Raw genomic sequence first — 25,036 nt, 5'->3', positions numbered from 1 at the left:
CTCCCATCAGTACTCGGTGATGTAACTGTTATTCTCCATTCAGTACTGCATAATGTGACTGCTACTCTTCCATCAGTACTGGGTGATGTGACTATTAGTCTCCCATCTGCACTGGGTGATGTGACTGTTAGTCTATCATCTGCACTGGGTGATGTGACTTTTAGTATACCATCACTGCTGGATAATGTGACTGTTAGTCTACCATCAGTGCTGGGTGATGTGAGTGTTAGTCTCCGATCTGTACTGGTGATGTGACTGTTAGTCTTCTATCAGTACTAGGTGATGTGCTGTTAGTCTCTCATCAGTACAGGATGGTGTGACTGTAAGTCTCCTATCCATACTAGGTGATGTGAGTCTTAGACTCCCATTAGAACCACATGATGCGACTGTTAGTCTCCTTTCCATACCAGCTGATTTGACTATTAGTCTCCCATCAGTTTTAGGTGGTATGACTGTTAGTCTCCCATCAGTACTATGTGATGTGACTGTTAGTATCCAATCAGTACTGTGTGATGTGACTGTTAGTCTCCAATCAGTACTGGGTGATGTGAATGTTAGTCTCTTATCAGTACTAGATGATGTAACTGTTAGTCTCCCATCATTACCGGGAGATGTGCCTGTTATTCTCCGATTAGTACCGGGTAATGTGATGGTTAGTCTCCCATCAGTACTTGGTGATGTGACTGTTAGTCTCCCATCAGTACCACATGATGTGATTGTTAGTCTCCAGTCTGGATCAGGTGATGTAACTACTAGTATCCCATCTGTACTGGGTGATCTGGTTGTCAGTCTCCCATCAGTACCGCATGATGTCACTGTCTGTCTCCAATCTGTACCAGGTGATGTGACTGTTAGTCTTCCATCAGTACTGGGTGATGTGAATGTTAGTCTCCCATCAGTACCAGCTGATGTGACTGTTAGTCTCCCTTCAGTACTGGCTGATGTGCCTGTTAGCCTCCCATCAGTACAGGGTGATGTGACTGTTCATCTCCCATCAGTACCGAGTGATGTGACTGCTCATTTCCCATCAATACTGGGTGATATGACTGTTAGTCCCCATTAAATACTGGGTGTTGGGACTATTAGTCTCGCATCAGTACCTTGTGATGTGACTGTTAGTCTCCCATCAGTAGCGGGAGATGTGACTGTTAGTCTCCTATCAGTACCGAGTGATATGACTGTTAGTCTCCCATCAGTACCGGGTGATGTGTCTGTCAGTCTACCATCAGTACCATGTGATGTGACTGTTAGTCTCCAATCTGTACTGGGTGATGTGAATGTTAGTCTCCTATCAGTACTAGATGATGTAACTCTTAGTCTCCCATCAGTACCGGGTGATGTTTCTGCTAGTTTTCCATCAGCACTAGATGATGTAGCTGTTATTCTCCCATCAGTACAGAATGATGTGACTGTTAGTCTCCCATCAGAACCGGGTGATGTGAGTGTTAGTCTCCAATCAGTACCGCGTGATGTCACTGTTAGTCTCCCATCAGTACCGGGTGATGTTTCTGCTAGTTTTCCATCAGCACTAGGTGATGTCGCTGTTATTCTCCCATCAGTACAGAATGATGTGACTGTTAGTCTCCCATCAGAATCGGGAGCAGGTGATGTAACTACTAGTATCCCGTCTGTACCAGGTGATGTGGCTGTCAGACTCCCATCAGTACCGCATGATGTCACTGTTAGTTTCCCATCTGTACCAGGTGATGTGACTGTTAGTCTTCCATCAGTACTGGATGATGTGACTGTTAGTCTCTCATCAGTAGCAGGTGATGTGAATGTTAGTCTCCCATAAGTACTAGCTGATGTGGCTGTTAGCCTCCCTTCAGTACCAGCTGATGTGCCTCTTAGCCTCCCATCAGTACCGGGTGATGTGACTGTTCATCTTCCATCAGTACCAGACAATGTGACTGCTTGTTTCCCATCAATACTGGGTGATGTGACTGTTAGTCTCCCATCAGTAGTGCGTGATGTAACTGCTAGTCTCCCAACAGTACTAGGTGACTGACTGTTAGTCTCCCATCAGTACAAGGTGATGTGACTGCTAGTCTCCCATCAGTATCATGTAATGTGACTGTTAATCTTCCATCAGTACTGGCTAATGTGACTGTTAGTCTCCAATCTGTATCGGGGGATGTGACTGTTAGTCTTCCATCAGTACTGGTTCATGTGACTGTTAGTCTCCCATCAGTAAAATGTGATGTGAATGTTAGTCTACCAGCAGTACCTGGTGATGTGACTGTTAGTCTACTATCAGTACCAGGTGATTTGACTGTTAGTCTACCATCAGTACTAGGTGATGTGACTGTTAGTCTACCATCAGTGCCAGATGATGTGACTGTTATAGAACAAATCCAAACACACAGCAACATGAAATATCCAAAAAATACACTCAGGAGGCAGTCACTGAAAACAGACTCCAACTTTTAATGGTGCTGCTGGTACCTCGGCAAACTGCCTTCAAGGAATAATATAAGCCACCAACTATTCCAGTTTTATGTCAAACTGCTCCAATTTAAAAATCATCTCATCACCCAATAATCTACTACAAGAACCTGCTTAAACAAACATACCAGTAAAAAGGGGTAAAATATTTTCCATATACAGTAAGTTACAAAACGTCATATTTAAATATTATAACTTATACATTTAAATTCACATCTAGATTCATACCTTTAGGTTTTAAAGTATTATAATTTAGAATGAATCTGCTTTCCATTTTAACAAACTAGCTAAAAAAATCCCCACCCCTAGCAAGAAAAGATGTAGCCAACACACTAAAGAAGAAACTAACATCAAAATCTCCATGTGCATTAATAAAGTGTTCAGCTACTGGCTATCCAAATTCCTGTTTCTAATATGTCGCAGATGTTCAAGAATTTTAACTTTTACCATACGTTTAGTCTGTCCAACATACCACCTCAAAGGAGTATACCCACACCCTACAATATAAACCACCCCACAAGAAACACATGAAAACCTTCCTATGGAACGAAATAATTTACCATTAATTTTTCTACCTAAAATGTTCTTAATCCTAGAACATACTTTACATCTTCCACAAGGGAAGGAACCCATATTAGCCCCCTGGAAAGAAACCTTCTAGAAACCTAACAACTCCCTTAAATTTAAATACCTCTGATAAGAAAATGTAACATGGGAAGGGAACAAATGCTTTAGTTGCTCATTTCACATACCACCAGCTACAAATCTGTCACTGACCTCCTCAAAAATATCAGGAAATGGGGAAATTCTGGTAACAAAAAACAATACTTTGTCCTGCCTATCAGTTTCCTGATCTGGATGATGCCTTTTAAAACTGTCATAACTATTATGTCTCCTACCACAGCTGCTGTCCCCACCTTTAACACACTATCCTTGGCTTTTTTCAAGCTAACACTAGAATAACCCCTTTGCAACAATTTCCATTCCACCTTCATAAACTATTCTTCCACCAAATTTTTATTTATTCTCATAATACCTTTAAACTCACCCATAGGCAATGCTTCAATAAGATGTGATGGGTGCATGCTACTGTCCTGTAAAATATTAATAACTGATGTGACTGTTAGTCTGCCATCTGTAACAGGTGATGTGACTGTTAGTCTCCCATCAGTACCACATGATGTGACTGTTAGTCTCCCATCTATACCAGGTGATGTGACTGTTCGTGTCTCATCAGTACTGGGTGATGGGACTCTTACTCTCCTATCAGTACCAGGTATTGTGACTGTTAGACACCCATCAGTACTAGGTGATGTAACTGTTATTCTCCAATCAGTACCAAATGATGTGACTGTTAGTCTCCCATCAGTACCGGGTGATGTGACTGTTAGTCTCCAATCAGTACTGGGTGATGTGACTATTAGTCTCCCATCAATACCGAGTGATGTGCCTGTTAGTCTCCCATCAGTACTGTTTGATATGACTGTTAGTCTCCCAACAGCACCAAGTGAAGTGACTGTTAGTCTCCAATCTGTACTGGGTGATGTTACTGTTAGTCTCTTATCAGTAATGAGTGATGTTACTGTTAGTCTCCTATCAGTACCAGGTGATGTGACTGTTAGTAACACATCACTACTAGATGATGTAACTGTTAGTCTCCCATTAGTAGAGAGTGATGTCTCTTCTAGTCTCCCATCAGTACTAGGTGATGTAACTGTTATTCTCCCATCAGTAATGAATGATGTGACTGTTAGTCTCCAATCAGTACCGGGTGATGTGACTGTTAGTCTCCCATCAGTATGGGGTGATGTTCCTGTTTGTCTCCCATCAGTACTGGGTAATGTGACTGTTAGTCTCCCATCAGTACTGGGTGATGTGAATATTAGTCTCTCTTCAGTAGTGGGTGACTTGAATGCTAGTCTCCCATCAGCACCAACTGATGTGACTGTTAGCCTCCCTTCAATACCAGCTGATGTGCCTGTTAGCCTCCCATCAATACCAGGTGATGTGATTGTTAGTCCCCCAACAGTACCAGGTGATATGACTGCTAGTTTCCCATCAAAACTGGGTGGTGTGACTGTTAATCACATCACCCAGTATTTGATAGAGACTGTTAGTCTCTCTCAGTACCTGGGGATGTGACTATTAATCTCCCATCAGTACTGGGCAATGTGACTGTTAGTGTCCTGTCAGTACCTGGTGATATGACTGTTAGTCTCCTATCAGTACCAGGGGATGTGACTGTTAGTCTTCCATCAGTACTGAGTGATGTGACTGTTAGCCTCCCATCAGTACTGGTTCATGTGACTGTTAGTCTCCCATCAGTACCAGGTGACTTGACTGTTAGCCTTCCATCAGTACTGGGTGATGTTACTATTAGTCTCCCATCTGCACCGAGTGATGTGACTGTTAGTCTCACATCAGTACCGGGTGATGTGACAGTTAGTCTTCCATCAGTACTGAGTGATGTGACTGTTAGCCTCCCATCAGTACTGGTTCATGTGACTGTTAGTCTCCCATCAGTACCAGGTGACTTGACTGTTAGCCTTCCATCAGTACTGGGTGATGTTACTATTAGTCTCCCATCTGCACTGGGTGATGTGACTGTTGTCTCTCATCTGCACCGGGTGATGTGACTGTTATTCTACTATCAGTGCTGGTTGATGTGACTGTTAGTCTCCCATCTGTACCATGTGATGTGACTGTTAGTCTACCATCAGTGCTGGGTGATGTGACTGTTAATCTCCCATCTGTACTGGTGATGTGATTGCTAGTCTCCAATACAGTACTAGGTGATGTAACTGTTAGTCTCCCATCAGTACAGGGTTATGTTTCTGCTAGTTTTCCATCAGTACTAGGTGATGTAACTGCTATTCTCCCATCAGTACAGAATGATGTGACTGTTATTCTACCATCCGTGCTGGTTGATGTGACTGTTATTCTCCCATCTGTACCATGTGATGTGATTGTTAGTCTACCATCAGTGATGGGTAATGTGACTGTTAGTCTCCCATCTGTACTGGTGATGTGATTGCTAGTCTCCAATCAGTACCAGGTGATGTAACTGTTAGTCTCCCATCAGTACAGGGTTATGTTTCTGCTAGTTTTCCATCAGTACTAGGTGATGTAACTGTTATTCTCCCATCAGTACAGAATGATGTGACTGTTAGTCTCCCATCAGTACTGGGTGATGTGCCAGTTATGCTCCCCATCAGTACTGGGTGATGTGACTGTTAGTCTCCCATCAGTACCACATGATGTGACTGTTAGTCTCCCAACTCTACCAGGTGATGTAACTACTAGTATCCCATCTGTACCGGGTGATGTGGCAGTCAGTCTCCCATCAGTACCGCATGATGTCACTGTTAGTCTCCCATCTGTACCAGGTAATGAGACTGTTAGTCTTTCATCTGTACTGGGTAATGTGACTGTTAGTGTCCCATCAGTACTGGGTGATGTGAATGTTAGTCTCCCATCAGTACCAGCTGATGTGACTGTTAGCCTCCATTCAGTACTGGCTGATGTGCCTTTTAGCCTCCCATGAGTACCGGGTGATGTGACTTTCGTCTCCCATCAGTACCGGGTGATGTGACTGTTCGTCTCCCATCAGTACCGGGCGATGTGACTGCTCGTTTCCCATCAATACTGGGTGATGTGGCTGTTAGTCTCTATTAAATACTGGGTGTTGGGACTATTAGTCACTCATCAGTACCTTGTGATGTGACTGTTAGTCTCCCATCAGTAGCAGGGATGTGACTGTTAGTCTCCTATCAGTACCGAGTGATATGACTGTTAGTCTCCCTTCAGTACAGGATTGTGTGATTGTTAGTCTCCCATCAGTACCAGGTGATGTGACTGTTAGTCTTCCATCAGTACCATGTGATCTGACTGTTACTCTCCCATCAGTACTGGGTGATGTGACTGTTAGTTTCCCATCACTACTGGGTGATATGACTGTTAGGCTCTCATCAGTACTTGTTGATGTGACTATTAGTCTCCAATCAGTACTCGGTAATGTGACTGTTAGTCTCCATTCAGTACTGCATGATATGACTGTCTTCCATCAGTACCTGGTGATGTGACTATTAGTCTCCCATCTGCACTGGGTGATGTGACTGTTGTCTCTCATCTGCACTGGGTGATGGGACTGTTACTCTACCAACAGTGCTGGTTGATGTGACTGTTAGTCTCCCATCTGTACCATGTGATGTGACTGTTAGTCTACCATCAATGCTGGGTGATGTGACTGTTAGTCTCCCATCTGTACTGGTGATGTGATTGCTAGTCTCCAATCAATACCAGGTGATGTAACTGTTAGTGTCCCATCAGTACAGGGTTATGTTTCTGCTAGTTTTCCATCAGTACTAGGTGATGTAACTGTTATTCTCCCATCAGTACAGAATGATGTGACTGTTAGTCTCCCATCAGAACTGGGTGATGTGAGTGTTAGTCTCCAATCAGTACCGGGTGATGTGACTGTTAGTCTCCCATCAGTACTGGGTAATGTGCTAGTTATTCTCCCATCAGTACTGGGTGATGTGACTGTTAGTCTCTTATCAGTACCGCATGATGTGATTGTTAGTCTCCCATCTGGACCAGGTGATGTAACTACTAATATCCCATCTGTACCGGGTGATGTGGCTGTCAATCTCCCATCAGTACCGCATGATGTCACTGTTAGTCTGCCATCTGTACCAGGTGATGTGACTGTTAGTCTTCCATCAGTACTGGGTGATGTGACTGTTAGTCTCTCATCTGTAGCAGGTGATGTGAATGTTAGTCTCCCATCAGTACCAGCTGATGTGACTGTTAGCCTCCCTTCAGTACCGGCTGATGTGCCTGTTAGCCTCCCATCAGTACCGGGTGATGTGACTGCTCATTTCCCATCAATACTGGGTGATGTGACTGTTAATCTCTATTAAATACTGGGTGTTGGGACTGTTAGTCTCTCATCAGTACCTGGTGATGTGACTGTTAGTCTCCCATCAGTAGCAGGGATGTGACTGTTAGTTTCCTATCAGTACCAAGTGATATGACTGTTAGTCTCCCATCAGTAGAGGGTTGTGTGATTGTTAGTATCCCATCAGTACTAGGTGATGTGACTGTTAGTCTTCCATCAGTACCATGTGATCTGACTGTTACTCTCCCATCAGTATTGGCTGATGTGCCTTTTAGCCTCTCATCAGTACCGGGTGATGTGACTGTTCGTCTCCCATCAGTACCGGGCGATGTGACTGTTCGTCTCCCATCAGTACCAGGCGATGTGACTGTTCATCTCCCATCAGTACCAGGCGATGTGACTGCTCATTTCCCATCAATACTGGGTGATGTGACTGTTAATCTCTATTAAATACTGGGTGTTGGGACTATTAGTCTCTCATCAGTACCTGGTGATGTGACTGTTAGTCTCCCATCAGTAGCGGGGATGTGACTGTTAGTCTCCTATCAGTACCGAGTGACATGACTGTTAGTCTCCCATCAGTAGATGGTTGTGTGACTGTTAGTCTTCCATCAGTACCATGTGATCTGATTGTTACTCTCCCATCACTACTGGGTGATATGACTGTTTGGCTCCCATCAGTACCAGGTGATGTGACTATTAGTGTCCCATCAGTACTCGGTGATGTGACTGTTAGTCTCTCATCTGCACTGGATGATGTGACTGTTAGTCTACCATCACTGTTGGGTAATGTGACTGTTAGTCTCCCATCTCTACCGGGTGACGTGACTGTTAGTCTTCAATCAGTACTGGGTAATGTTGCTATTAGTCTCTCATCTGCACTGGGTGATGTGACTATTAGTCTACCATCAGTGCTGGGTGATGTGACTATTAGTCTCCCATCTGTACCATGTGATGTGACTGTTAGTCTACCATCAGTGCTGGGTGATGTGACTGTTAGTCTCCCATCTGTACTGGTGATGTGATTGCTAGTCTCCAATCAGTATCAGGGGATGTGACTGTTTGTCTCCCTTCAGTACAGAGTGATGTGACTATTAGTCTCCCATCAATACCATGTGATGTGACTGTTAGTCTTCTATCAGTAATAGGCGATGTGACTGTTAGTCTCCCATCAGTACAGGGTGGTGTGACTGTTAGTCTCCCATCCATACTAGGTGATGTGAGTCTTAGTCTCCCATTAGAACCACATGATGTGACTGTTAGTCTCCCATCAGTACCAGCTGATTTGACTATTAGTCTCCCATCAGTTCTAGGTGGTATGACTGCTAATCTCCTATCAGTACCAGATGATGTGACTGTTAGTCTCCCATCTGTACTGTATGATGTGAATCTTAGTCTCCCATCAGTACTATGTGATGTGACTGTTAGTATCCCATCAGTACTGTGTGATGTGACTGTTAGTCTCCAATCAGTACAGGGTGATGTAACTGTTATTCTCCAATCAGTACTAAATGATGTGACTGTTAGTCACCCATCAGTACTGGGTGATGTGAATGTTAGTCTCCCATCAGTAATATTTGATATGACTGTTAGTCTCCCAACAGCACTGATGGATGTGACTGTTAGTCTCCAATCTGTACTGGGTGATGTGAATGTTAGTCTCCTATCAGTACTAGATGATGTAACTGTTAGTCTCCCATCAGTAAAGGGTGATGTTTGGTGATGTAACTGTTATTCTCCCATCAGTACAGAATGATGTGACTGTTAGTCTCCCATCAGAACCAGATGATGTGAGTGTTAGTCTCCAATCAGTACCGGGTGATGTGCCTGTTATTCTCCCATCAGTACTGGATAATGTGACAGTTAGGCTCCCATCAGTACTGGGTAATGTGATAGTTAGTCTCCCATCAGTACCTCATGATGTCACTGTTAGTCTCCCGTCTGTACCAGGTGATGTGACTGTTAGTCTTCCATCAGTACTGGGCAATGTGACTGCTCGTTTCCCATCCATACTGGGTGATATGACTGTCAGTCTCCCATCAGTAGTGTGTGACATAACTGCTTGTCTCCCAACAGTACTAGGTGATTGACTGTTAGTCTCACATCAGTACAAGGAGTCTCCCATCAGTACAAGGTGATGTGACTGCTAGTCTCCCATCAGTATCATGTATTGTGACTGTTAATCTCCCATCAGTACTGGTTAATGTGACTGTTAGTCTCCAATCTGTATCGGGGAATGTGACTGTTAGTCTTCCTTCAGTACTGGTTCATGTGACTGTTAGTCTCCCATCAGTAACATGTGATGTGACTGTTAGTCTTCCATCAGTACTAGGTGATGTGGCTGTTAATCGCCCATCAGTACAGGGTGGTGTGACTGTTAGTCTCCCATCCATACTAGGTGATGTGAGTCTTAGTCTCTCATTAGTACCACATGATGTGACTGTTAGTCTCCCATCTGTACTGGGTGATGTGACTGTTAGTCTCCCATCAGTACTATATGATGCAACTGTTAGTCTCCCATCAGTACTGTGTGATGTGACTGTTGTTTCACCCATTAGTAGTGGGTGATGTGACTGTTAGTCTCACATCTGTACTGGCTGATGTGACTGTTAGTCTCCCATCTGTACCAGGTAATATAACTATTAGTCTCCTATCTGTACTGGGTGATGTGAATTTTAGTCTCCCATCAGTACTGGTTCATTTGACTGTTAGTCTCCCATCAGTACCATGTGATGTGACTGTTAGTCTTCCATCAATACTAAGTGATGTAACTGTTAATCTCCCATCAGTACAGGGTGGTGTGATCTGAGTCTTAGTCTCCCATTAGTCCCACATGATGTGACTGTTAGTCTCCCATCCATACCAGTTGATTTGACTATTAATCTCCCATCAGTTCCAGGTGGTAAGACAATTAGTCTCTAATCAGGACCGGGTGGTATGACTGTTATTCTCGCATCACTACCAAGTGTTGTGACTGATAGTCTCCCATCAGTACTGTTTGATATGACTGTTAGTCTCACAACAGCACCAAGTGAAGTGACTGTTAGTCTCCAATCTGTACTGGGTGATGTTACTGTTAGTCTCCTATCAGTAATGAGTGATGTTACTGTTAGTCTCCTATCAGTACCAGGTGATGTGACTGTTAGTAACACATCACTACTAGATGATGTAACTGTCAGTCTCCCATTAGTAGAGAGTGATGTCTCTTCTAGTCTCCCATCAGTACTAGGTGATGTAACTGTTATTCTCCCATCAGTAATGAATGATGTGACTGTTAGTCTCCCATCAGTACAGGGCAATGTGAGCGTTAGTCTCCAATCAGTACCGGGTGATGTGACTGTTAGTCTCCCATCAGTATGGGGTGATGTTCCTGTTAGTCTCCCATCAGTACTGGGTAATGTGACTGTTAGTCTCCCATCAGTACTGGGTGATGTGAATATTAGTCTCTCTTCAGTAGTGGGTGACTTGAATGTTAGTCTCCCATCAGCACCAGCTGATGTGACTGTTAGCCTCCCTTCAGTACCAGCTGATGTGCCTGTTAGCCTCCCATCAATACCACGTGATGTGATTGTTAGTCTCCCAACAGTACCAGGTGATATGACTGCTAGTTTCCCATCAAAACTGGGTAGTGTGACTGTTAATCACATGACCCAGTATTTAATAGAGACTGTTAGTCTCTCTCAGTACCTGGGGATGTGACTATTAATCTCCCATCAGTACTGGGCAATGTGACTGTTAGTGTCCTGTCAGTACCTGATGATATGACTGTTAGTCTCCCATCAGTACCAGGGGATGTGACTGTTAGTTTCCCATCAGTACCGAGTGATGTGACTGTTAGTCTCACATCAGTACCGGGTGATGTGACAGTTAGTCTTACATCAGTACTGAGTGATGTGACTGTTAGCCTCCCATCAGTACTGGTTCATGTGACTGTTAGTCTCCCATCAGTACCGGGTGACTTGACTGTTAGCCTTCCATCAGTACTGGGTGATGTTACTATTAGTCTCCCATCTGCACTGGGTGATGTGACTGTTGTCTCTCATCTGCACTGGGTGATGTGACTGTTATTCTACTATCAGTGCTGGTTGATGTGACTGTTAGTCTCCCATCTGTACCATGTGATGTGACTGTTAGTCTATCATCAGTGCTGGGTGATGTGACTGTTAGTCTCCCATCAGTACAGGGTTATGTTTCTGCTAGTTTTCCATCAGTACTAGGTGATGTAACTGTTATTCTCCCATCAGTACAGAATGATGTGACTGTTATTCTACCATCCGTGCTGGTTGATGTGACTGTTAGTCTCCCATCTGTACCATGTGATGTGATTGTTAGTCTACCATCAGTGATGGGTAATGTGACTGTTAGTCTCCCATCTGTACTGGTGATGTGACTGTTAGTCTCCAATCAGTACCAGGTGATGTAACTGTTAGTCTCCCATCAGTACAGGGTTACGTTTCTGCTAGTTTTCCATCAGTACTAGGTGATGTAACTGTTATTCTCCCATCAGTACAGAATGATGTGACTGTTAGTCTCCCATCAGTACTGGGTGATGTGCCAGTTATGCTCCCCATCAGTACTGGGTGATGTGACTGTTAGTCTCCCATCAGTACCACATGATGTGACTGATAGTCTCCCAACTGGACCAGGTGATGTAACTACTAGTATCCCATCTGTACCGGGTGATGTGGCAGTCAGTCTCCCATCAGTACCGCATGATGTCACTGTTAGTCTCCCATCTGTACCAGGTGATGTGACTGTTAGTCTTTCATCAGCACTGGGTGATGTGACTGTTAGTGTCCCATCAGTACTGCGTGATGTGAATGTTAGTCTCCCATCAGTACCAGCTGATGTGACTGTTAGCCTCCATTCAGTACTGGCTGATGTGCCTTTTAGCCACCCATGAGTACTGGGTGATGTCACTGTTCGTCTCCCATCAGTACCGGGTGATGTGACTGTTAGTCTTCCATCAGTACCATGTGATCTGACTGTTACTCACCCATCAGTACTGGGTGATGTGACTGTTAGTTTCCCATCACTACTGGGTGATATGACTGTTAGGCTCTCATCAGTACTGGTTGATGTGACTATTAGTCTCCAATCAGTACTCGGTAATGTGACTGTTAGTCTCCTATCAGTACCGAGTGATATGACTGTTAGTCTCCCATCAGTAGAGGATTGTGTGATTGTTAGTCTCCCATCAGTACCAGGTGATGTGACTGTTAGTCTTCCATCAGTACCATGTGATCTGACTGTTACTCACCCATCAGTACTGGGTGATGTGACTGTTAGTTTCCCATCACTACTGGGTGATATGACTGTTAGGCTCTCATCAGTACTGGTTGATGTGACTATTAGTCTCCAATCAGTACTCGGTAATGTGACTGTTAGTCTCCTTTCAGTACTGCATGATATGACTGTCTTCCATCAGTACCTGGTGATGTGACTATTAGTCTCCCATCTGCACTGGGTGATGTGACTGTTGTCTCTCATCTGCACTGGGTGATGGGACTGTTACTCTACCATCAATGCTGGGTGATGTGACTGATAGTCTCCCATCTGTACCAGGTGATGTGACTGTTAGTCTCCCATCTGTACTGGGTGATGTGAATGTTAGTCTCCCATCAGTACTATATGATGTAACTGTAAGTCTCCCATCAGTACTGTGTGATTTGACTGTTAGTCTCCCATTAGAAGTGGGGGATGTGACTTTTAGTCTACTATCAGCACTGAGTGATGTGACTGTTACTCTCCTATAAGTACTAGGTGATGGGACAGTTAGTCTCTCATCAGGACCTGGTGGTATGACTGTTATTCTCGCATCAGTACCAGGTGATGTAACTTTTAGTCTCCCATCTGTACCGGGTGATGTACATGTTAGTATCCCATCTGTACTATATGATGTGACGGTTAGTCTTCCATCAGTACTGTGTGATGTGACTGTCTCCCATCAGTACTGGGTGATGTGACTGTTAGTCTCACATATGTACCGGCTGATGTAACTGTTAGTGTTCCATCAGTGCTGGGTGATGTGACTGTTAGTCTCCCATCAGTACTTACTGGTTCATGTGACTATTAGTCTCTCATCAGTACCATGTGCTGTGACTGTGAGTCTTCCGTCAGTACTAATTGGTATGACTGTTAGTCTCCCATAAGTACCAGGTGATGTGACTGTTAGTCTCCGATCTGTACCGGGTGATGGGACTGTTAGTCTCCCACTGGTACAGGTTCATGTGACTGTTAGTCTCCCATCAGTACCATGTGATGTGACTGTTAGTCTCCCATCTGTACTGGGTGATGTGACTGTTAGTCTCCCATCTGTACTGGGTGATGTGAATGTTAGTCTCCCACCAGTACTGGTTCATGTGACTGTTAATCTTCCATCAGTACCATGTGATGTGACTGTTAGTCTTCCTTCAGCACTAAGTGATGTGACTGTTAGTAATCCACCAGTACAGGGTGGTGTCACTGTTACTCTCCCATCCATACTAGATGATGTGAGTCTTAGTCTCCCATTAGTACCACACAATATGACTGTTCATAGGTTCATAGGTAGGTACTAGGGTATTGGCCGGAGGGCCTACATAAGCCTAGCCAACAAGGTTCCCTGGCTTACGCCACCCAAGAAAGTTAGTACTCTGTGATGTGACTGTCTCCCATCAGTACTGGGTGATGTGACTGTTAGTCTCACATATGTACCAGCTGATGTAACTGTTAGTCTTCCATCAGTGCTGGATGATGTGACTGTAGTCTCCCATCAGTACCGGTTCATGTGACTGTTAGTCTCCCATCAGTACCATGTGATGTGACTGTGAGTCTTCCATCAGTACTAGGTGGTATGACTGTTAGTCTCCCATCAGTACCAGTTGATGTGACTGTTAGTCTCCAATCTGTACCGTGCGATATGACTGTTAGTCTCCCATCGGTACTAGTTCATGTGACTGTTAGTCTCTCATCAGTACCATGTGATGTGACTGTTCTTCCATCAGTACTAGGTAGTATGATTGTTAGTCTCCTATCAGTACCAGGTGATGTGACTGTTAGCCTCACATCTGTACCAGGTGATGTGACTGTTAGTCTCCCATCTGTACTGCTGGATGTGAATGTTAGTCTCCCACCAGTACTGGTTCATGTGACTGTTAGTCTCCCATCAGTACCATGTGATGTGACTGTTAGTCTTCCATCAGTACTAAGTGATGTGATTGTTAGTCATCCATCAGTACAGAGTGGTGTCACTGTTACTCTCCCATCCATACTAGATGATGTGAGTCTTAGTCTCCCATTAGTACCACACAATGTGACTGTTCATAGGTTCATAGGTAGGTACTAGGCTATCAACCTGAGGGCCTACATAAGCTTAGCCAACAAGTGTTTCTGGCCTATGTCACCCAAGAAAGTTATTTTCCTGTGCCACTGTTGAGCAGAGACACAGAAGTGATCCCCAGGGTGGATTTCCTATTTCCCATTCACTCATCAAGATTTTTCTTGAAGAGTGCTAATGAAGAACTTTGCTTGACATAGATGGGTAGCCTGTTCCAGAGTATGGGAAGTCTCTGGGACAGGAATCTATGACTCCAGCATGTCCTGTTTATTGTGGTGACAAGGTTTAGGTCCCTAGAGCATGTAGCTCGGAGGGATTTGGATTTCTTTAGGTGTAGCATGTTCAACAGCTCTGGGTTTGACATAGCTTTATATGTTAAGCAGAGCTCACCTCAGAGTAGGCGATATGCTACAAAGTAAAGATGGAGTTTTTTGAAATAGTCAGTGTAGAGCATCTGTTTCCATCTGTAACAGCTGATTTGACTATTAGTCTCCCATCAGTCCTAGGTGGTATGACAGTTAGTTTCCCATCAGTACATGGTGGTGTGACTGTTAGTCTCCCCGCCATACTAGGTGATGTGAGTCTTAGTCTCACATTAGTATCTCATGATGTGACTGTTAGTCTCCCATATGTACCAGCTGATTTGACTGTTATTCTCCCATCAGTTCTAGATGGTGTGACTGTTAGTCTCTCATTAGGACCGGCTGATATGATGGTAAGTCTCCCATCAATACCAGGTGAAGTGACTGTTAGTCTCCCTTCAATAGGGATGATATGACTGTTAGTCTCCCATTAGTACCAGGTGATGTGCCTATTAGTCTCCCATCAGATCCGGGTGATGTGACTGTTAGTCTCCTATCAGTAGTGGTTGATCTGACTTTTACTCTCCCTTCAGTGCAGAGTGATGTGTCTTTTAGTCTCCTATCAGTACTGCATGATGTGACTGTTAGTCTCCCATCAGTACCAGATGATATGACTGCTAGTCCCCCATCAGTACCGGCTGATGTGATTCTTAGTCTCCCATTTGTACTGGGTGATGTGACTGTTAAGTCTCCCATTAGTACCAGATGAAATGACTGTTAGTCTCCTATTAGTACCGCGTGATATGACTGTTAGTCTCCCATCAGTACCGGGTGATGTGACTGTTTATCTCCCATCAGTTCTGGCTGATGTTACTGTTAGTCTCCCATCAGTACTGGATGATGTGATTGCTAGTCTTCCATCAGTACAGGGTGGTGTGACTGTTAGTCTCCCATCCATACTAGGTGATTTGAGTCTTAGTCTCACATTAGTACCACATGATGTGACTGTTAGTCTCCCATCCATACCAGCTGATTTGACTATTAGTCTCTCATCAGTTCTAGGTGGTATGACTGTTATTCTCACATCAGTACCAGGTGTTGTGACTGTTAGTCTCCCATCTGTACTTGGTGATGTGTCTGTTAGTCTCCAAACTGTACTGGGTGATGTGAATGTTAGTCTCCCATCAGTACTGTGTGATGTGACTGTTGTTTCACCCATTAGTAGTGGGTGATGTGACTGTTAGTCTCACATCTGTACCGGCTGATGTAACTGTTAGTCTTCCATCAGCACTGAGTGATGTGAATTTTAGTCTTCCATCATTACTATGTGATGTGACTGTTAGTATCCCATCAGTACTGTGTGATGTGCCTGTTAGTCTCCCATCAGTACTGGGTGATCTTACTTTTACTCTCCCATCAGTACCATGTGATATGAGTGTTAGTCTCCCATCAGTACACAGTGATGTGAGTGTTAGTCTCCCATCCTTACTGGTGATGTGACTCTTAGTATCCCATTAGTACTGCATGATGTGACTGTTAGTCTCCAATCAGTACCAGGTGATATGACTGTTAGTCTCCCATCAGTACTGGTTCATGAAACTGTTAGTCTCCCATCAGTACTGAATGATGTGACTGTTAGTCTTCCATCAGTACTAGGTGATGTGGCTGTTAGTCTTCCATCCATACTAGGTGATTTGAGTCTTACTCTCCCATTAGTACCACATGATGTGACTGTTAGTCTCCCATCCATACCAGCTGATTTGACTGTTAGTCTCCCATCAGTTCTAGATGGTGTGGCTGGTAGTTTCCCTTATGTACTGGGTGATGTGACTGTTAGTCTCCCATCAGTACTATGTGATATGAGTGTTAGTCTCCCATCAGTGCTGTGTGATGTGACTGTTAGTCTCTCATCAGCACTGGGTGATGTGTCTGGTAGTCTCCCATCAGTACTGCATGATGTGACTGTTAGTCTCCCATCAGTACCAGGTGATATGACTGTTAGTCCCCCATCAGTACCGGCTGATGTGACTCTTAGTCTCCCATCAGTACTGGGTGATGTGACTGTTAGTCTCTCATCTGTACCAGGTGATGTGACTGTTTATCTCTCATCAGTACTTGCTGATGTGACTGTTTGTCTCCCATCTGTACTGGGTGATGTGACTGTTAGTCTTCCATCAGTACCGAGTGATGTGACTGTTAGTCTCCCATCAAGACTGGTTCATGTAACTGTTAGTCTCCCATCAGTACTGGGTGATGTGACTGTTAGTCTCCCATCAGTACCAGGTGATATGACTGTTAGTCTCCCATCAGTACTGGGTGATGTGACTGTTTATCTCCCATCAGTACTGGCTGATGTGACTGTTAGTCTCCCATCAAGACTGGTTCATGTAACTGTGATTTGAGTCTTAGTCTCCCATATGTACTGGGTGATGTGACTGTTAGTCTCCCATCAGTACTGGGTGATGTGACTGTTAGTCTCCCATCAGTTCTAGATGGTGTGACTGCTAGTATCCCATATGCACTGGGTGATGTGACTGTTAGTTTCCCATGTGTATTGTATGATGTGAATGTTAGTCTCCCATCAGTACTATGTGATATGAGTGTTAGTCTCCCATCAGTACTGTATGATGTGACTTTTAGTCTCCCATCCATACTAGGTAATGTTAGTCTTAGTTTCCCATTAGTACTACATGATGTGACTGTTAGTGTCCCATCTGTACCAGCTGATTTGACTATTAGTCTCCCATCAGTTCTAGGTGGTATGACTTTTAGTCTCCCATCAGTACCATGTAATGTGACTGTTAGTCTCCCTTCTGTACCTGGTGATGTGAATCTTAGTCTCCCATCAGTAGTATGTGATGTGACTGTTAGTCTCCCATCAGAACCGGCTGGTATGACTGTTAGTCTCCCATCAGTACCAGGTGATGTGACTGTTAGTCTTCCATCAGTAGGGATGATATGACTGTTAGTCTCCCATTAGTACCGGGTGATGTGCCTGTTAGTCTCCCATCAGTACTGGGTGATGTGACTGTTTCCCATCAGTACTGTTTAATGTGACATTTAGTCTCCCTTCAGTAATGTGACTGTTAGTCTCCTATCAGTATTGGGTGATGTGACTGTTAGTCTCCCATCTGTACTGGGTGAAGTGACTGTTAGTTTCTCATCTGTACTGGGTGATGTGAATTTTAGTCTCCCATCAGTACTAAGTGATGTGACTGTTAGTCTCCCATTAGTATCATATGATGTCACTGTTAGTATCCCATCCTTACCAGCTGATTTGACTGTTAGTCTCCCATCAGTTCTGGGTGGTTTGACTGTTAGTCTTTCATCAGGACCGGCTGGTATGACTGTTATTCTCCCATCAGTACCAGATGATGTGACTGTCACTCTTCCATCTGTAGCAGGTGATGTGACAGTTAGACTCCTATCAGTACTGGGTAGTGTAACTGCTAGTCTCCCATCAGTACTGATTAATGTGACTTTTAGTCTCCTTTCAGTACTGAGTGATGTGACTGTTAGTCTCCCATCAGTACAGCATGATGTGACTGTTAGTCTCCCATCAATACCAGGTGATGTGACTGTCAGTCTCCCATCTATACTGGGTGATGTGACTGTTAGTCTCCTAACAGAACTGGGTGATGTAACTGTTAGTCTCTCATCAGTATCATGTGATATGACTGTTAGTCTCCTATTAGTACCAGGTGATGTGACTGTTAGTCTCCCATCAGTACTGGGTGATGTGACTGTTAGTCTTCCATCAGTACCAGGCGATGTGACTGTTAGTCTCCCGTCAGTGCTGGGTGATGTGACTGGTAGTCTTCCATCAGTACCGGGTGATGTGTCTGTTAGTCTTCAGTACTAGGTTAGTGAGTGCTAGTCAGTTCACAAACAGTTCAAAACTTTGAATGTTCTAATTACGAACCCTATTCAGCGAAAGCTGAAAACATCGAACATACAGAACAGCAAATTTTTTCCTAGGGAAAAAATTTGCTGTTCCAAAATGCATACACACAACACAAGCACACCAAACAAACAGCAATCCACACACATACACCTAAAATCTTACACCTAACCCTACACTAAACTATACACACACCACTAACTATCCACTTACCTTAACCCAAACCCTAACCCTAAGGTCCGTCACTATCACACACTCACCTCACCTGTGCCCTAACCCTAACTCACCTACCCCACCCTAACCCTCACATCCACACAATCGCACACTTACCTGAATCACGCCCTAACCCTAACTCACCTGTCCCGCCCTAACTCTCACGTCCACATACCTAACCCGCTCCCTAACCCTAACTCACCTAACCCACCCTAACCCTGACATTCACACAATTGCACACATACCTAACCTGCACCCTAACCCTGACTAACCAAACCCGCACTCAATCACACACTTACCTGAACCCGACCCGTAACTTTCCACCACAGCGCTGAAAATACCGAAGCAACAGAAACGAACAACCAAATTCTTTCGTAGGAAAAAAATTGGTTTTGTGTTGCTTCGATATTTTTAGCTTTCGCTGAATAAGGTTCGATATTAGAACATTTGAAGTTCTGAAACTTTGATGTTCTAATATAGACCCATAAAAATAATATCTATTGTTATCAGAGAATATGGTATAACTACTATAATCAAAATAAGAAAAGAAAAGAAGCAAAAAGTTTCTTCCAACAATAATTTGAAATGGATTTAACATTCTTATCATTACATATTAATGGCTTAAATAATGCAAATAAAAGATAGAACTTACTAAAATATTTAAATCTAAATAAGGCACAAGTAGTATTTCGCCAAGAAATGCATTTTAAGACTAATGATAGCTTTATTTGGAACCCTAAGGACTCTACAGTCTTAGCTCAATCCTCCTATAGAACAAAGACAAAAGGAGTATCAATTCTCTGGAAGAAAACCATAATCACTCCAAAAGTTATTTATAAATATGAAGACAAAGAAGGTCTACTAGCATTTGTTATAATTAAATTTAATAACAGAATATGGATCTTAGCTAATCTATATTGGTTCTCAGGAATTGGAGCAGGAATGGTTAAAAAACACCTAGATTTTATTTCCAACAATTATAAAGGAAATCTTATACTGGGAGGAGACTTTAATTGTACCTTAGAAGCTTCTGAAACCACCAAGAAGTCTTTTCGCCTAGCAAGTATTTCAAAATCCTTAAAAAAGTGGATTGATTCATTTCATTTAATTGATACTTTTAAAGTAAAAGATGATAAATCCTCATTATTTTCCCATAAAGACCATAGATTTGGAACACAAACCAGAATAGACAAATTATTCGTAGTTCAAGATTTACAAACAAAAATCCTCAACTTCTCAATAGTTCCATGCCTCTCCTCAGATCATGACTCTCTGAAAATGAAGCTCCAAATAGATTTTAAACCTTTAATCTTCTCAACTAGAATTCCATCATATATCATGAAAATTAAAGAATTCAGACCCTGGATGTTGTCAGAACTAGAATTATTTCTTGAAATTAATAATACAGCAGAAATCAGTAGAGTCATGGTTTGGGACTCATTAAAAGCATATTTATTTGGTAAGACCCTTAGCTGGTACAAAAACAAAGTTAGAGAGTGGGAATCTGCATCATTAGACTTGCAAACCAGACTCTTGACAGCAAAATCTAAAAAAAAATCAGAATTGTCCAGAAGTCAAAAAAGAAATAGAGGAATTAAATAAAAAAAATATAATGAAATTCTAATACACAAAACTTGTCTAGCCATGGAAAAGTTAAAAATAAACTCATTAGCCACCTCCCCCAGATATCTACATAACTTATCTACAATAATTAAAATACAATCTAAAGCAAATAACATTAGTAGTATATATCATGAAAAGAAAGGGAAAAAAATATTATATATAGGAGACATCCTTGAAGCATTTTGGTTTCATTATATGGAACACTTCAAAAAAGAAGATTTAGATACCAACCAAATAAACTTAGACACAAACCTTATCAATATAAAAAAAATTCCCGAAAACTTAAAACTAGACCTACAAAAACCTATATCCTACAAAGAAATTGTTGACAAGATAAAAGGGATAGATGGTATAATTATGGAAATTTGCAAAACTCTTTCCTTCAACAGTTATTTCTCTTTTTCCCTTTTTCATAAAACTTTGCTAGAAGTCCAGTCAGAAGCAAAAAAAAAAAAAACATCCTCATGGAAATATTCTCGCATAATACCAATTTTAAAAGATAATAAACCATCAGACCTTTGCACCTCATACAGACCTATATCATTAATGAATAATGATTACAAAATATTCATGTCAATACTAGCTAACAGAACGAAAATCCCACTTTCAAAGACAATTAATAATGATCAGATTGGATTTTTATATAACAGGCGCACACATGATATTATGAAAAAGATACTTACTCTTATAGATTATGTGAATAAGGAAGATAGAGAAACACTTGTAATCAGATTAGACATAGAAAAAGCCTTTGATTCCCTCAACTGGGAATATCTATTTAAAACTTTAGCATTATTTGAATTTCCTCCTCCCTTCATCTTATTACTAAAAAACGTATATATTAATAACTTAGCCTACATTAAATTAGGTCCTTTCACCTCAGAATCCATCCATATGACAAAAGGTACTAAACAGGGATGCCCCCTTTCTCCTATTTTATTTGCGTTGGCTATAGAAATACTTGCAGAAATAATACGCAATAATCCAAGAATAAAAGGAATAGAAGTCTATGACCATTACATATCTAAACTAATGCTTTTTGCTGATGATATTTTATTAACCCTATCAAACTCCAGGGAGTCATTAGAGGAGCTAGAAGAAGTAATGGAGAAATTTTATAAGATTTCAGGTCTACACTTTAATAGATCAAAATTAAAATTTCTATTTTTAAATGAGAAAAAAGAACTACAAGTTACAGATAAATCCATCATAGGAAACCAAGAATGTACGCTAAATTATTTAGGAATAGTGTTATGCAAAAATATAAATGAAACAATATCAATGAATTATAAAAACATTATTGAAAAAATAAAAATATATATATATAAATGGAACAAAATTATATTAACTTTTGAAGACAGATTGCAATTAATAAAAATGGTCTTATTGCCAAAAATACTATATGCAGCATTAGCAATACAGTTAATTCCTGAAAGATGCATTCTTAAAGAAATAATCTCATGTTTAACAAAATTTTTATGGTATTCCAAAAAGATTAGAGTTGCTCTAACTCATCACATTAGACCCTGGAAACAAGGAGGATTGAACATATATAAAAGCATCTGTGTTTAAAACTACAATAGACTGGATAAACCCAAATTATTTTGCCAACTGGAAAGAATTAACAACGGCTATATTAACAAATGAATTTAATCTGTTAAAAATATTAATAGTAGACAAATCAAACAAACCCTGGTACATACTATGCATAAGTATACAATATAATATAACAAATCCTTCAAAAACAACACTATTTAATCATTACATCAATTCCTTTAGGAAACTTATCAATGCAAACATAGATCTAAAACATTGGTTTGACCTTTTAACCCCATTTGCCATCACTAAGAACTTTCCTCACAAAATATATAGGGAAACAATAACCTCTTGGGAACAAAATGGATTCTTATGCTGGTTTCAATGTGTAAATAAATTAAATGTTTTAGATATACATATGATAAAAACTGCTTACAATATTCCAACACAGGACTGGTTAACCTTACAAAGCATTCTAATGTACACTCAAGATTTATGCAGATTAATTAATAATTCCTCATTTAAAGATATCCAAATCTAATATGTTTTCTGTATGCATTTATATATAATAGTTGTGAAAAGAAAAATTCCATTTCAAATTTATATAAAGAGTTAATAACATATAAAACAATTCCCAAACCATCATACTGGCAGTTCTTAGCAAAAGATCAGTCATTGTAGTTAACAGAAGAAATTAAAACTAACATCTTACTATCAGTTAATTACACCTCTAACACACAGTACTGGAAAATATTTAACTGGAAATGCTTACATAGAGCATTTTTAACACCAGATAGAATTAAAAAGATCAGTACTATTACAAATGTTTTTTGCTGGAGGTGTGAAAAGTCAAATAAAGCAGACTGGATTCATATTTTTATGAATGTAATAAAATTAAATAATATTGGAATGGAATCAATCATTTTACAAGCTTCATTTAATGAATCCTTATTGATAATTCACTTTACTAAAGACAACTGCATTGATGGAAATAAAAACAGAGAAGGCTGGCTAGTGAGTGATTATGTTTCCTGTATTCAGAATAGACATATACAGATTGGGTGAGAGAATGCATTTAGCAGATGGCATTAATTATTACTATGAAATGGTGAGGCACTTTGTGGCCCAGTCAACAGCGCAGGTGCTCTAATATTGGAATAGAAAATTGATGCATAATTATATATATATATTTTTCCTTGTTTTTAGGTTATAATATATATTTAAATGATGTTCTTATTTGGAGGGAAGACCAGAGGAAAGCATAAACATAAGGGAACCTGAGTTTTTTTTTTAGGTAATCCAACAAGTTGAAACAGGAAGGCTAGACAGTAAAAATTTACTGTTATAGGTAAGGCTAAAAGTACAAAGGGGAGAATTCTGGGTAATGTTTTCTAATCAGGCAATGGAGTTTTATTAAGGAAATGTATATATAAAATTGCCAGGTCTTAAAATAATGATACAGGATGTTAATGGGATGACAGGCAAAAACAAACGAAATACAGTAATAGCCCACTACATAAGAGTCTTGCTTATTTTTTTTTTTACAGGAAATGCATTTCACTGAAGGGGAAGATAAAGAATTTATTCAACAGAGTGGAATGACAGGTTTTTGCTTTCATCTGAGGGGTGAGAGAAAAAGAGTTGGTGACAACATTGATAAGAAGATGTGTCCAGTTCAATGAGGAAGAAGTTACAGCAGACAGATCTGATAAATATGTTAGAATGATAGGCAATTGAGAAGGGGGTAAACTAACCCTAATCAGTCTTTATATACCCACAAAAGTAAAAGAAGCAGAACAGAAAGGAATTTTGGGGAGAGGCTATTATGCAACAGCAGGGGATGTTGTTGGTAGGAGGTTATTGGAACATGATTACTATTAAGAAAGATGCTACAGGAAGAATTAGAAAAGAATGAACAGCTAAAGAGGCATGATTCTTGGAAATAAATATATGACAACATCTGGATGGATAAACGTAGTTGATAACATCCCAAGGAATACATTTACATTTTATTCTTGTCAGTTTAACACCTGGTCCTGATTAGGCAGGCTATACATTCATTTAGAACATGTGGAAAGAGTGAAAGGTTATGAAACTCACCCTGTACTAATGTCCGACCATGCCTCTGTTATAGCCCATTTAATAAAAAATGAAAGGGGACTGAATTTAGGCATTGGTACTCCTCAACATATCTACTAAAAAATGTAATTTTTAAGGAGTGGATGGCAGTTTTAATAAAGTCAGAATTCATGAAATTAAGAGAAAAGGATACGGAAGAGTCAGTGATAGGGTGAGAGTAGCTGAAAGACCAAAAATGATCAAAACTAAGGAAACAGTAAAAAAGACTTGGAGACATATTGAACATACTTGCAGAATTTACCTGTGTTGAAGGAGATTGAAATGGGACAGGTGTATACTGCCAGTTAAATAGGGAGGGTTAGGGATGCCAGACCTTAAGCCCTATTATATGGCCACATAGATGTGAGTATTATATATTCTTCATAGTGAAGCTTACTCCCCTAGATGGAAACAGTTGTTAAAAAGCAGAAAATGCTTGAACAGTGACAAACGACTTGCCTTTTGATATCAGGCTATAAGTCTAGATAAAGCAAGAGTTATAGACAATTTTCCCACATTAGGCTAATACAACTATTAAAACAGTATAGGCTTCAAGGCTGAGGAAACAAGCTGGCTACTATTACATACTGATATTCAAAAAATGGAAGTGTTGGCCATTTAGCTGCAATGAGATGGTATAGAATATGGATTGAATCCAAATAATGGAAACATTTAGTACA

The 25,036-nt window shown here is 41.2% G+C and overlaps 1 protein-coding gene across 1 annotated transcript; it reads right to left on the bottom strand.

Moving 5' to 3' along the window:
• Positions 1–258: 258 nt before the first annotated feature.
• LOC122800269 (probable GPI-anchored adhesin-like protein PGA18) lies at positions 259–9,356 on the bottom strand. Its single transcript, XM_044069758.1, has 4 exons — positions 9,293–9,356; positions 3,494–4,522; positions 1,101–1,877; positions 259–947 (listed from the first exon to the last, which is right to left on the bottom strand). Exons 1-4 carry the CDS (start codon positions 9,354–9,356, stop codon positions 259–261), a joined length of 2,559 nt encoding a protein of 852 aa, XP_043925693.1.
• Positions 9,357–25,036: the final 15,680 nt, after the last annotated feature.

This window comes from Protopterus annectens, chromosome 4.part0 (assembly GCF_019279795.1).
Source record: "Protopterus annectens isolate FY-2018-M chromosome 4.part0, PAN1.0, whole genome shotgun sequence".
Taxonomy (NCBI): domain Eukaryota; kingdom Metazoa; phylum Chordata; order Ceratodontiformes; family Protopteridae; genus Protopterus; species Protopterus annectens.
Note: the sequence above shows the minus strand (reverse complement) of the source record. Positions and strands in the feature narration are given on the sequence as shown.

Excerpts from the sequence above, each read along its gene's own strand:
- LOC122800269 (XM_044069758.1), bottom strand. The coding sequence starts at position 9,356 with ATGGATGGGAAACGAGCAGTCACATTGCCCAGTACTGATGGAAGACTA. Across the intron at positions 4,523-9,292 it reads ACTAACAGTCACATCACCTG|TCACACCACCCAGTTTTGAT; the intron begins GTACAGACGGGA and ends TGTGATTAACAG. Across the intron at positions 948-1,100 it reads ACTAACAGTCACATCACAAG|GCACATCAGCCAGTACTGAA; the intron begins GTACTGATGCGA and ends GGAGGCTAACAG.